The sequence below is a fragment of the Oreochromis niloticus genome, linkage group LG10 (genome assembly GCF_001858045.2).
Source record: "Oreochromis niloticus isolate F11D_XX linkage group LG10, O_niloticus_UMD_NMBU, whole genome shotgun sequence".
Taxonomy (NCBI): Eukaryota; Metazoa; Chordata; class Actinopteri; order Cichliformes; family Cichlidae; genus Oreochromis; species Oreochromis niloticus.
The window spans coordinates 25905080-25920008 of record NC_031975.2 but is presented as its reverse complement, the minus strand read 5'-3'; the positions used below and the strand labels follow the sequence as shown (position 1 = coordinate 25920008).

Here is a 14929-nt window from a genome sequence, read left to right as displayed (position 1 = left end):
CCCCCATACTTCAGACCTGAACCTGTCCTGAGGCCATATTTCTGTTGTTTCTTGTCCACAAAGTTGTATGATTTTATAAGAAAGGCTTTCTCATAAATAAAAATGACACGACAGTCCACCAGTGCAAAAAATACTTCACCTTCACCTGCCAGTAATCCATGTATTTAGTGGCAGATACTCACTGCAGTCCACTTAAAATGAGAAAGCAACTTTCAGATTTTTTTTTAGTACATCAAAGCTGAGCTCGCAGATTAGCATGGCTACAGTCTAATCTGTTATAATCCAGACCGTGCCCTTTAAAGTATAGAAGCTGTGGAGAGTTTTTATGTCTTGTCACAACACAAGGTCATACTGTTTTCAAAGTGGTGTTAAGTTCTCTTTGTTGTTAGCCTAAAGCATTAAGAGATAGCTAAAACCCTGTGAAGTCTTTGGCTTCAGCTGCCCAGAGTTTGATGCATATTCAGAAAAGCTCCCATGGACAAGGACGATGTTTGATTGTGGTTATATGGGCAGTAAAAAGGCTGTGAGATTTGATGTTGTGTGCCTTGGCTTAAAACTCCCTCATTACACATCTTGGCACAGTATCAACCTGCCAAAGGGCAGGAACTACAGAGAAGTCCTGCAACAGCGGTGAAATGTTTCGGAAATGATTTTGCTGCTAGGCTCCACTGTGGTGCTCAAAATCCCTGTTGATAACGCACCTACAACCCGTTCTCATTCAGATCTCGGGGTGTCAGCCCCAAAATTTAGCAGATCAATTTCCAGACTGGATTACTCCAACTTTGTATGTGCTGGACTGAGTAAAAGACTGCAGTAGGTTCAAAGAGCTGCTGCAGAAACATCATCATCATTCAGTGTATAGGTTCATTTGGTTTGCTCCAGGTTATCAGTCAGATCTTTTTTAATGTCACATGCCATAATCTTAGGTGGATTAACCAGTAACATTTAGTAATACCAAATTCCTGAATGGCTCTTACAGTTGCAGCTCTAAAACTCTGGAATCACCTTTCTATTTAAATTATTTCTGCCTTCAAATCCTCCCTTATTCTGATTATTTATTGTTCTGTTTATTGATTAATTAATTAATTGCTGTCATGTACTTTGGTCTGTTCTTTTTAAAAGAAATGAGTGCTTCTCAGCATTAAAAGAACTTAATGCTTTCCTGATCTGTGGACCAGTCACTTTTAATGACTACTCATAAAAATGAAGATATGAGGAGTAGAAGTAGTAAAGGTACATGGGTTTAAATATCTGGGCTCAACCATTCAAATCAACAGATAGTGGACAAGAGAGGTGAAGAAGAGTGCAGGCAGGATGGAGCCGGTGGAGATGAGTGTCAGGGGTGATTTGTGATGGAAGGATAGCAGCAAAAGTGAAACGGATGGTAGTGAGTATAGTTTGGAGATGGTAGCACTGACAAAAAGACAGGAGGTCGAGCTGACGATGCTCACGTTTTCATTGGCAGTGACCAAAATGCACAAGAAATGAGTAGATCAGTGGAGTAGCTCAGGCTGACCAGTTTGGAGACAAAGTTAGAGAAGCAAGGCTGATTTGGACATGTGCACAGGAGGGAGAGTGGGTACATTAGACAAAGATGTTGACGGTGGAGAAAATTTCTGACAGGCATACTTTAAGCTGCAGGTTCTTCACTGTCAACATTTATGCTGATGAAAATTACCCGGAAATGGATCAGAGCACGTAGCCTTATACAACAATTAGGGGAAATGAGTTCTGCCTGTAATCAAATTACAGCATTCATCAAGCTGAAGCAAACAATTTGCAAACTATTTTATCAGTTAAAAGGTTTTTCTAGATCCGACTAAAGTAAACTAGATGAAAATAAGTGGGAGGTTGAGGATAAGAATGCAAAAATGTTCTTGGGTGAGTCACTTTGTGTGATTGTGGGAATGAAGGGGACGATTCTTAAACCTTATAAATAGTAAATTTGTGATTTATAGACGAATGTTGTCTTTTCAACCACGTTTTACATTTATAATTATATTTTTGCTTTACTGTTGGTAATCGCAAACTTTGGCTTAGAGTGGCTGAAGCTTTCAGATCCAAAACCCTCGACCGCTGTAGCACCCAAACGCCTCTGCTGTGAACAAAAGCAAAATGGAGATTCGCAGTATATTCTCTGTGTGTGCTTCAAATGTGCTCCTCTTTTCAGTGTCGCACACTCAGTCAAATAAAGTGTGATTAGTACGTCTAATGGCTGCTGATGACTAAACCCAGACATGAGTCACTCATGGAGAAGTAATAATGTGTGTGAGAGCGTCACACAGTTTGGTTTTTGCGGTCAGGTTTTTGGACAATGGGCCATCATTCTGTTATTGCTCATAATCAAACAGAATGTGCAGCAGATTGTTTGTCCTGCGTAACGTACAAAACACTCACACACAAAGCCAAACGGCCAGATTTTACTAATGTAGACTGTGTGTGTGTGTGTGTGGGTGTACGTATGGATTTGTGACATGCAGTTGGCCCTGTGGTATGTGTGTGTGAGAGTGTGTGTGTGTGTTCTAATGGCATGTGTAATTAGTCTCATTAGGCAGTGAGTGAAGCCGTGCGGTTGTGATTATTGACCAGCCTGTCAGCCATGCTGGCCTTTACTGTGAAGACCTCTGAAGTACTGCTCTGTTCCTGTGCCAGAAACACTGACTCCCTCTGCTCCTCTGGCTGCCAGCACTGTCATACACCCCGCTATCATAAATCATATGGATTAGAGCCGATTTCCCTCTGATATAAATCCAAAAACACTAGCAGAGATCAACTCGCAGATTAAGTCATCATCAATAAAATGCTTGCGATTCATTAAAAGTGTGTCATGAGTTCCATTTAAGAGCCATCACGAGAATTCCTGATTCCTGTAGGTCAAGACTACCAAGGTCCTCAAAGAGGAAATTTAAAGTAGAGATGTCCATCAGGACCACTTTAGTCAAAACAGGGATGTTTTTCGACAACACCATAAACCCTGGGGTGGAGGTGGGTTGCAAAGTGGCTTACAGAAGCAGCATGCAGGCCGAATAAGCTTAAAGAGTAAACTTTATGTGAGCTATCAGCTGATGGGGTTGGCTGTTGAGGTCATTTGATTGCTGGCTGACCGGCCAGACCAAACGCTAAGCTCAGTTAAATTTTTTTGACAATTTTGTTAGTACTGGTGATCATCAGTGTTAATCTTTGTGTAGTTCTCGGGGGTTTGTGTCATTTGCTAAATGCTGTTCTACTTCACAGACAGTATAAAAGATATACCTGCAGGTCTGAATAGATAGAGGAGGATAATCCAGCGTATGCGCATTGGGTGACAACTTTCAAAACACTAAGATGGCGGTGGCGAAAGCACTCATCCTCAGGATTTCACAAACTGTCTGTGGTACAGTACTATAGGGTTATCGCAGCAAATATTCAGTCTCCTGTCACATGGCAAAGGGAAAAGCATGAAAGCCTGTTTGAATGAACTGTTACTCTGTTGATTAGTTGTACCCTGAGCTAGTAGGAATGGCTTGTCCATAAAACCTGTATGCAATGCATAAATCTGACATTATTCAGATGTCCTTTGGACTCCATGTCCTGACAAGCTGGAAGTCGCAAAAATAAAAAAAACCCAGGAATTTACCATGATAAAAGAATCAAATTAAAACTGCAACAAGAGCTATTTCTTACTAGCTGTACTGGCACCCACTGTACTGCTGCACAGAGATGAATGTGGGAAAAGGTGTTTTCAAGAGCATTCAAAGTGTGTTCTCTCCTTTTACCTGAATTCCTGCCTAATTCCTGTCTAATAATTCTCTCTATACATGCACGAGTCCCTGGACACCGAAGGATATCAGGATATCTAGATTACTTTGTGATGTAGAGGACATAAATGTGACTTTTAACTATGTTTTTATTAGATTTGCAGCTTTTCCTCCTGACAAAGACCTCTCCCATGGACATTCATACATTAAGTAATTAAGTAATAAGAATCCACAGCAAAGTTTTTAGCTCAGTGAGCTAAAAACTGAGCTTTTTTGTGTAATTTTACACATTTCTTACAATTTAAAGAACCCAAAGAGTCATGCTGACAGCAGCATTTTGATGTCATGGAAATGAAACATCCTGGGACATACTGTTGAAATCACACTTCTTTTTCCTACATTAGGACACCTGAGGGATTAAATGAGCAGTTAAACTTATTTACACTGGCAGGAAGCGGCGCTTTCACTGATCTGAACCACAATGAAAGTGACAGTTTGACTAACTTTAGCTTGCTTCTTTGCTTCCTTGCTAATGATGTCAATATCAAAATACTTTCTGAAGCTACAGTTTGTTTTTTACCTTTAAATGAAGACTGTTAGGACTTGTGTTTGAACTTCAGGGAGCTGGTTATTTGTCGATATTAGTGATTATTGAACTCCATTTTTTTCAGCTGGTGTTAGCTAGTGTAGCTTTCGGGTGGTAGCGGAAGGTATTTATTTAAGTCCTTCATACACAAACTGATCCTCAGGCTGTAAAACTAGAGTTTTGCTTTATTTTGTGCTTATGAATTTTGCATTTAATGCAGTTATTATGAGGTCTGTCACACACAGCGAACCCAGGGTAGGATGCTGATTATTTTCTGAGGCAGTCAGCATAATGTGAGGCTACTGTTATGTGTAATCTTTTTCTTTGACATGTTACATAAATAATGCACAAACATAAAGACGAACAAGGGAATTTGATATGCAGATACAGAGTATGATTGATGCTTTATAGTTGTGAGAAAATGTTAATAATTATTTATTGATAATTTGTTAAAAGGCTTGACAAATGATTCATGTTATTATTATTAAAGAGTTATGGAACCTTGTAACCCACTACAAGCGTTCTTCACTGTATTTTAGTACATCGTGCCATCATTATGTTGTACAGTAACATCTTTGCTGTGCCGTAGGCTCAGCCGGGCATTTGCATTCTCTCCCTGCCATCGAGTCTTTGGTTTACCTTGCTTTGGCCGGCGGCAATGTCAAGCAAACACATCTCAAGAATAAATTGCTCCCATTCTCAATATGCAATATGCTGCCATCCATGACAAAAGTAATTTGTTTGGAAATATGAGTTCAGAAAGCATGCACGGCTTACATTTAGATCACTTTCCGAGGAACAAGAAATCTAATGATATATAACCTTCCTCTGGTCACAGTGTAGACTGATGTAGCCACCCCGATTATTTAAGTGGTGGCATTAAGTTATTCAGTCTGACTACATCTAATTTCTCTGCTCCTTTCTGTTCCATGTCTGTACCCCTCCTCTACCTTTTTTTTGCTTAGTCATGTTTTCTGTCTGAGTCTCTGCGACATGCATCTATACAAATGCTTTGCCTGCCTAAATGATGGTGTGTGCCACATATTTAGAACAGATAGTCTATGAATATCATAGTTACTGTGACAGCTTTTTGAACCGAGACATCTCAAGGTGCATCTGACTGTGCAACTGAGGGACACCGAATGTTCACTGGTTTTTTAATTTACGAAAATAACATCACGTTGTATTCACCAGGACTTAAGACTAGAGACTGAGACCATAAACCCACCAAGAAAGCGATTACTGAAGTCGTAGGCCAAGGGAACCGAGGAATTTTTCTCCGATAGATTTCTATACAACTGTAACTCTTTTTACAGACAGACGAGTCGCCCCCTGCTGACCACTGAAAAGAATGCAGGCTTAAGGCACTAGGCAAAGCAAGGAGTGCAGTGACTACAGCTGTTTTGACAAATTCTCTGTAATTCTTTAGACTCAGCCTTTCTAGCTATAGCATGTCAGAGCTGTCTGTGTGAACACAAGTTATGGTCTCTCTCCTCCCACCTCCTTGGCACTGATTTTCTGGTGATTTCATGTGGCTAAAAAAGTCGGAAGTATCAAGTTTGACGTCACCCACATGTCAGTGAACTGTCCTTTAGTTTAAGGAGATTCTGTTTAAATGCCGTAGTTTATAAAAGTAGAAAGTTGTTCAGACCTGATCTTTCTCTCCTGTAGCTGATGTGTGAAAACTGCTCACAAAAATAGAGAAATTATATAAACGTTTGTTCCATTTTTATAGATTTAATTGTGATATAATATTTCTTTTTTACATTGTATTGAAAGTCATTGATGTTGTGTTGTGAAAGCCAATCAGGATTCTATGACATGGATGACTTCCAGTCATATAGAAGTCTTAGGGAAAATGTTTCTGTGCCGTGATCTCTGTAAACATGAGTCCTTTTTGTGAATTTAAGTCATTCAAACTGTTAGAAAGGATGACTATACTCTTCGTTTCTTGTTTTTTCTTTTTTTCTTGTTTCGTTTTTCAAAGATGGTGAGGCTTCTTACCTGGACTTCCCATCAATGTGTGATTGTTACTGTGACTATGTGAATCTTCTATGCTGTATATGCTCTGCTCATATCACAAACAACTAAAAAAGACAGTTAAACTTTCTTACGACTGCAGAGGTTCATGGTTGTTGTTATCTCATTATCTGATTGATTGATAGTCATAACATGAGCTTGTAGTCTTAAGCTGACCTTGCTCATTGTTGAAGAACTGAATGTTAAACTTCAAACAGGATATACGCAGCTTTTCCTGTTTTAAAACCTGAAGCAGAAACGCTGTGATCACCAGCGGTAATGCACTAATTTAGCCTCGTTTCACCTTCTGTGCCTCAGGAAGTAGCTCAGGTCGTTGACTAATCACAGGGTTGGCGGTTTGATCCCCGACGCCTCCTGTCCGCATGCTGAAGTGTCCTTGAGTAAGGCACTGAACCCCAAATTGCTCCCAGTAGTCAGAGAAGCACCTCCCGTGGCAGCTGAGTGTGTTGGTGAGTGGGACCATGAGATCGATTCAGGTTAAAGTGCTACATAAATGCAGCTATTTACCATTTCTCATTACAGCTCAAGAATGCTGATCGCTCGGTTAGGGCTGAAAATGTGCTTTAGTCTAAATAAATAACTGCATGTATACATTTAAAACAAATTTATTGGTTTCAGTGTTTAAGACTGAAGAAAATTTAGTTTATGTACTAAAAGTCCTTTTTATTTAAAGGGTTTCTTTTCTGTAAACAAATACTTTGTAAGCTGTTTCCAGACTTTGGTGCGCCACCCCAGAAAATTCAAATACATTGTGTCGTTTGAGTATTTTAGGAATTTACAAGCTTCATGAGGTAAAAAATATTCAAGATGAAAGCTTACACTGTGTGTATTCTCCCTCTTTCCACATCATCTGAGCTTTAAAGTGCAGTACCCAAAATTGACCAACAGGTGTCGCTTTTTTGCCTGAAAGACACAACCCATTCAGGCCTTTTGTTCTTCTTGCCCCAGCCAACAATTACAAACAGTGATGGGGTTATGAGATTTGGCTGCTTTGTTTGTTTGTTAGCAGGCTTATTTTAGACTGCTTTGCATGAACACTTTACCAGCGGTGGAGCTTGGCCCAAGATTTGTACTCGATCTAGTAGAACAGATTCTTTACCATTGCAAGAGAAAGCAAAAAGTAAAACATTTCGCAGTCCATCTTGTATAATAAGTGTATTAAGCTGAAACTGAGAAAATTAGGAGAGATCATGAGAGTAATCCGGATTCAGATCCTTCTGGATCCAGGATTCAATTCATGCATGGTGTGGAGGAATTTATCAACGTTGGTGGAGGTATCTAGTCATAGGCTCCTCTTGTTTGTTTGTTTCATTTGTCGCTCTGGCCTAAAAGTGTGTTGAAAATCAGATTCTTCTGTCAATACTTATAAGAATGCATCGTTAACATTAAGCAGTCTGTCTCTGCCATTTCAGTGTTTCTAGGATTTGTTACTACCTCCAAAATTTAATCAGTAAGAATTGTGTATTTTATCATCTGCATGCCCTCGATGCAAACCAAACAGGCACCTCATCAAGCCGTTGCTCCACAAGTACCTTAATCCATCATGGTATTGATGAGCTACAGTTCAGTGCTCTCTGTTTGTGTGTCACTGCACAAACCCTCATGTCTGCGTGTCTGTCTGTCTGACGGTTTGGTTCACTGGTTATGGTCCCTTGTGTAGGAGGGACCCTACGTGATGCTTAAGAAGAACTGGGAGATGTATGAGGGCAACGACCAGTACGAGGGTTACTGCGTGGATCTGGCTTCAGAGATCGCCAAACACATCGGCATCAAGTACAAGATCTCCATCGTCCCCGACGGAAAGTACGGCGCCAGGGACCCAGAGACGAAGATCTGGAACGGCATGGTCGGGGAGCTGGTGTACGGGGTAAGAACTTTTGTTTTCAGTCTTTTTTGACGGAAATTATCTTTGTTTTTTTAAACTTTTTTTATGACTCATTTCACTGAAGCTTTAATTTTATGCTGTCAGTAGAAGTCAAGATGGTATTTACAGAGAATATGGTGCCTCCTTCGGATCTTTTTGTACTAACAATACATTTGTACGAAAGCTTGATTTCTGAGAGAAAAAAACTCTGATCTTGAAAGCTGAAAACTGAAATTATTGATCACAATCTACATCATTAAACCTCAAACAAAAAGTCGATGAAAGAAAAGATATATCACATAAAACAAACCAAAGCTGCTGTTGTAAGTCTGTGATGAGTATGACATGAAAAAAGTCTCTATTTTAAAGGCTGAATGATAAAATAATTATATTGATAAATTAAACAGACAGATAGTATTTTCTAGACCAGGGAGAAAAAAAAAAACCAATATAGCAAATATAGATAAAATTTGTAAGCTCATATTAGTATTACTAGTATTATATTAAGTTCATGTTATGCAGTAACTGCCAGGGCTGAAGACCCTTGAGGCTGCATTCAACGAGGTCAGTACATGCAGACTCCTATATTAAAATGCCTAATATTAGTGCATTAAAATGCATTTTTATAATTTGATTTAGAAAAAATCTCCAGAGCTACAACTAAGCAAATAGGAAGTTTTTCTTTTAACATACCCAATTAATAATTGGTGTGTCAGCTTCCACTTACGGGTGGCTGTTAGCTGTTTGCTAGGTATCACCTTACAGTCACAGTAGGGAAAACTGTGGTTGGAGACCACGGAAACCAAAACAGCTGCGACCATGTGCGAAGAACTTGCGATCTTGTTGCCTTTGAAATGGTCGCTCTGAGGATGGAAACCAGGTCTGTGACCACAGCAGTCAATGGCCATTATATCATTGTTATATTTACATGTTAGTGCTAATTAGCAGCTACATGCGTCTGTACAGTCTATGGAAGCAACTTGCCAACCCAGCTTGCTAATATTAGCACCATATTGGACCATTTCACCTTCTCCACCAAACACTGAATCTTATGGCTCCAAAAATATCAACATGAGAATGACCAAATCCCACACATAAAGCTTTAAAATGGTAGTACACAAACCAGAAAGTGCTTTTATATTAAGTCTTTTTTAACCGCCTAGCAGCAGACCCATTTTACAAGGGCTCTTTAAATGGCTCCATTACCGTTTGTGCTAAAGACAAAATTCAAATGGTTTCGGAAAGAGGAGAAGACAATTTTACAGCCAAACGTATATAATAAGTCCAGGCAGCCTGTATGATACTTGTGTGATAAAGGGTTAACATCAAACAGCATCAACAGAAGGGTAAATTAGAAGCAGATTAGCAAACAGGGAACAGAGAAATTATTTGTAAAAGCTTCTTTTCTGCCCACCCTACATAAATAACAGACCTGTTTATGGTAGGTTAAATAGATTCCTTAAATCATAAAGTGCTCTATATGTCTTTTTCATGCAGAATTTTGCCTTTGCAGAAGCTTTTCCTACAGGAGCGGTTTTTCGTGACCTGCAGAGCGCTCTGTCTGAAGCACTGTTTCCGCTTGTTGTTTGTTGTGGCCATAATTAAGCCCATCTGAAATGAAATCGCGAACAGTCTCTGGTGTTGTTAATGCTAGCAGGAAGAGGGGAATTAGGGGAGCATTAGAGCAGAGCTTTTGGAGGAGAAACACAGGTGTGGAGCTTGTTAAAGAATCTCTGAGGACATTTGATTTGAGAACGAGGTGTCTTTCTGCTGCTGACCTTGATGTGGGATCAAAAAAGATGCAAGGATGTGCACGAGGAGTGATAGAGCAATTTCAAGGCCTGCTTGTGGTTTTTTACCTGAATGTTTTTGAGGCGAAAAACACATTTCACTGGGAGCAAACATATAGAAACCAATAACAAGTGAAGATAAATAGGATATAAGTACAGCTGAGGTCTCACTAATGGTTTTCTGTTCAATAAATGTGTGATATTCTACTTTCTGTCTGACACTATGATTATTCACCCTTCATCTGCTGAGAGAAAGCTATAAAATTCATTTTTCCCAGAACATATTACACCGGGTAAAAAAAACGATCCTTTTGATACTTTCACGAGCAGCAAAAGCATTTTGTTTAAAATGTACAGTCAAAAACCAAATCTTTTTTTGTGATGAGTTAAGTGGCATTTTCACAAAGTGGCATTTTTCTCGCCTGCGCCTCTTTGGTGCTGCAGTGACTCACTGTGAAGTCGACTGCGGCGAGCGTCAGCAGAGGCACAGTTCGGGATGTGTCAGGACTGATCAAGCAGTACAGTGCACTTTTGGTGTAAAGACTAACCAGGTTGGTCAAAAGCGCAGGAACAAAAAGTGCAGCTCTGTTCTCTGCTATTTTCATCTCTTTAACTAACTGAGAGCAGAAACACAGCCTGCCCGGTAGAATTGCTTTGATGGGAAGACATGCTGAGCGAAATTACTTTAATGTAAATCACTTAACAGGAAGATTTAAGTGCCGACGTGCTGCTTTGACCAAGTACAGCTGGCATCACATAATTTTGAGCCATTTGGACCCTTTTAATCCCACAACAGAAATTGTGTTCGTGTACTACGTCAGTGGAAACATAACCAGAGCTAAAAGCTGCATTTTTAGCATCGCAGTATGACTTTAAGGTCAAAGTTGTTGCAGTGGGGGCTACAACAAACAATTTCAGCCAATGTGATGTCATTCATGCATATGTTCGCATTTTGAGGCTTCGACTGAAGAATTTGAAGCATCTTGTATTTTTTTTTGAACCAGCTGTCATAAGTGAGGAGCAAAGCTGGCTGAGAATCGAGCACACTGAGGACTCGTCATTCACAAAGCAATCTGGAAACCTATCGCTGGTCTGCTGGCCAACATTTCAGGGCTTCTGTTGTAGCTAGGACATCTGGAATAGTGGATAACAGATATCCAGGCCAAGACTTCCTTTTCTGTCCACCAGCCATTGTTAACTATCCGTCCATTCATTTACTTAACCGCTTATCCAGTTCAGGGTTGCAAAGGAGGCTGGAGCTTCTCCCACATGGCTTGAGAGGCGATGATACACCGCGGAGAGGTTGCCAGTCCTTTGCTGGGCCAACACAGAGAGACACACAACAACACACACTCACAACCAAACCTGTGGCCAGCTTAGAGTAACCAATTCACCTAACAAGTACAGAGATACATGTGTGAGAAACCCAGAGTAGCTAGAGAGAACCCATCCAAGCAAAGGGTTAATGTGCAACCTCCCCACAGAAAGCCCCGTACTAACCAGGAGGTTTAAATCAGGAAGCTTATACCTTGGTGGCACAGTGATGTGGAATTTACATCTTCTCCCTGTGCCTGTGTGGGTTCACTCCAGGTACTCTGGCTTTCTCCCACAGTCCAAAGACATGCATGTTAGGCTAACTGGTGATTTTAAACAGGGAACAGAGAAATTATTTGTAAAAGCTTCTTTTCTGCCCACCCTAGATAAATAACAGACCTGTTTATGGTGGGTTAAATAGATTCCTTAAATCATAAAATGCTCTATATGTCCTTTTCATGCAGAATTTTGCCTTTGCAGAAGCTTTTCCTACAGGAGCGGTTTTTCGTGACCTGCAGAGCGCTCCGATTGGTTGTTTCTGTCTCTTTGTGTTGTCCCTGTCCTACCCCATTCCTCACCCTGTGACAGCCGGGATGGTGTCCAGCACACCTGCAACCCTGAAAAGGATAAGTGGGAGAAAACTGGATGGACGGACCCTAAATAACCAACTTGTCAGCAAACACTGTGTTCCTTCTTTTCACTCCTATGAATCTTTTGCCTTTAACTCTTTTGTTCCTGGTTGTTATACCTGTGAGCAGAAGGAAGTTGCTTGTCCCCCTGAAGTGGCTGACCTTTAGACCTTAATGCCTCACTGTTACTTGTATATGTCTTAAGGACTTTACACACTGGACGTGTAAAATTCATGCAAATATTTTGTGCATTCAGTAAATTTTTTTAGACTCACCGATTCTTAATGCAGCCATTCACACTGATTGTGTAATTTCGCTGAATGAATTGGTGGCTTTTATTTTTTTCAGATCAAGTTGGATTTTTCAGATATTTCCCATGAGAATAAATGGGTCTGACCAATCAGAGCCACTGCATTTGGCAACAACTGCGCTCGTAGCTCAAAACACACACCAGTACTGATATGGAAATGGTAAAATACTATTTTACCTCAGGTACACAACAAGATGCTGCTTCTGATCAATTGACTCTGTGAAAAGATTTTTTCTACAACTTAATCAAAAAGTAGCCACGCCCTATAATATAACCGGTTTTATTGTTTGCTTTACTCTTAACTAGAACCATAATCCACCAAATGAACATGGTGATGTATTCAGTAGCATTTGAGCTAACAACTAAGTTCACAGAACTCATTAGTAAAGTTTTTAGTGAAGTCATAAATGAAGCTGGACGCGAGACCGTTTTCTGACAGATTTCTAAACAAACTGGGTTTTTTGTAGCTTTTTTTGTAGCTATCACGTGTTTGCGGCAGCTTATTCTACTGTGATCATGTGACTTCTGAGGACATGGCAAGTGTCAGCACTTCTTCCCTCTAAGGCCCTGGTTAGAGGCCATTCATTTCTCCCCCTGCTCTTCCAGAAAAGATCCGTTCTACCACAAAAGCCCCTGCCTCCTTTTAACCCGCCTTGTATTTTAGTGCACACTAAATGCCCTGAGGCTGTCATCTTAGTGCATTTTGCTGAGGATGAAAGAACTTAAATCTCTTTCATTTTCTTTCCGCCCTCCCTCTTTTCTCCTTTCCTACCTCCTTAAGTGCGCGATGGTCGTAATAGAACTTTAAATTCTTGCTGATATTAAGCCCTTTGCTTCCCTGCTGGGCAGACAAGGTCACAAGTGTTGCTAAGTCACTAACTGTAATCTGGTTTGTGGATTTTCAGCAAGTCGGTGTGCACTTTTTCCACAGCTGCAGACCTCCGAGGTGGCCGTTTCCCTTTTTTTTTTGCCTTGCTGTGCTGTAAGCATATTTCTCTGACATATTATTTTATCCTCCCTACTCATTCCCCTGGAGTTTGAGCTAAGCCTTTGAGCATTAGAGAGGATTTCAGAATTTCTTTTTCAATTTCTTTCCCTTCTCTCTCTGTCTTAACTTGATCACTCTGAGATGTGTTCGGCTGCCATCTCAACTTGATCGCTCAGAGATTTGTTCAGCCAAGGGAGAAATTCATTACGTGAACAATGTCATGAATAAGAATGACACCATCTGAGGAAGAAGAAGAAACTGTTTTTTGTTGTCTGAGGGTTGGCTAGCTATTGCCCTTTGGGATGCATCTGTGACGAAGTGGTGTTTGATTGTTGCATGGCCGGGCTCAGAGAGATGATCCATCATTTGCATTTGTTTATCTGTCATCATTTGGGTTCAGGGAGGCTAATCAAATCCCGCTTTATCTCGCCTCCTACAGAAAGCGGAAATCGCTGTGGCCCCTTTGACTATCACGTTGGTCCGGGAGGAGGTGATTGATTTCTCCAAGCCCTTCATGTCGCTGGGCATTTCCATCATGATCAAAAAGCCCCAAAAATCGAAACCAGGGGTGTTCTCCTTCCTGGACCCGTTGGCCTACGAGATCTGGATGTGCATCGTGTTTGCCTATATCGGCGTGAGCGTGGTGCTCTTCCTGGTCAGCCGCTTCAGCCCGTACGAATGGCACACCGAGGAGCCCGAAGAGGGCACCGACGGTCCGCCAAGCGACCAGCCCCCCAATGAGTTTGGCATCTTCAACTCCCTCTGGTTCTCCCTGGGCGCCTTCATGCAGCAGGGCTGTGACATCTCCCCCAGGTAAGACAGCATCTCGTCAAGTTTTACAAGTATTTTGTTTGCTCCGAACTCTACAGTACAGTGTTAATTTTTTTTTTTTACTCAGGATACAGGCACATTGCACGACCTCTAGGCCAATTATAATCACAATGCGCCTTCACGTCAGATTGGATTGGGTCTGTGTGAGCGTGGATGATCATACTGTACAGATGATTCTGTGTGAGCGTCGCGTACTTAAATCCCTCGCCTGTCAATCCAGTTAAGACCGTCATCATTAATTCAAACATGTTTGATTGACGCAAATGAAAACCGAACGAGTCTCGACACCCTGCCGTGACGAGCAGTAGTCTGTGACAGTGTAGACGAAGGGGGAAAAAAGAACACATTAATATGTTGTTCGGGCCTCATGTTTTTAATCACGTTTAACACATCGCTGCCGCTGAAGAACAGCAGTCAGTCTTTTTCAAATGTAGCTCATTTTAAAAGTGTGGGCGTGTGTATTACACAGGATGGAACATGATTTGGAAATGATGGTTGGCACGAGTCTTTTTTTTTTTAATAAAGTCTTTATTTACTTCTGTACTATGTATATATTTCTGTCATGGATATGAAAACCTCATCATTTAATACTTTTAAAAAACAAGTCCAGACAGTTTGCTAGCACAAATGATTAAATTATGTTGTTTTGTGTTACCAAGGAACATAAAAATGATCTTAAAGAAATAGTTCAACCTTTTGGGAAGAATTTATTTTTGCCTCCTTTTCTTGATACACACTCACTGCCCATTTTATTAGGCACACCCTGGATCCCAGTTTGCCTTCAGAGCTGCTTTAAGTCTTCGTAGTACAGATTCAGCAAGGTGCCGGAAGCATTCCCCA

The 14929-nt window shown here is 40.7% G+C and overlaps 1 protein-coding gene across 4 annotated transcripts in view; it reads left to right on the top strand.

Annotated features, from left to right (window-relative positions):
- Positions 1-14929, top strand: part of gria4b (glutamate receptor, ionotropic, AMPA 4b) — a 155354-nt gene that overhangs the window by 109796 nt on the left and 30629 nt on the right. For all 4 annotated transcript variants that reach the window (XR_001225179.3, XR_266961.3, XM_003453711.5 and 1 more), the window contains exons 10-11: positions 8024-8230; positions 13698-14071. Coding sequence is in view for 2 of the 4 variants with exons in the window: in XM_003453711.5 (XP_003453759.1) it covers positions 8024-8230; positions 13698-14071 (581 nt within the window). In the remaining 2 variants the exon portion in view is untranslated. The remainder of the gene's footprint in view (positions 1-8023; positions 8231-13697; positions 14072-14929) is intronic.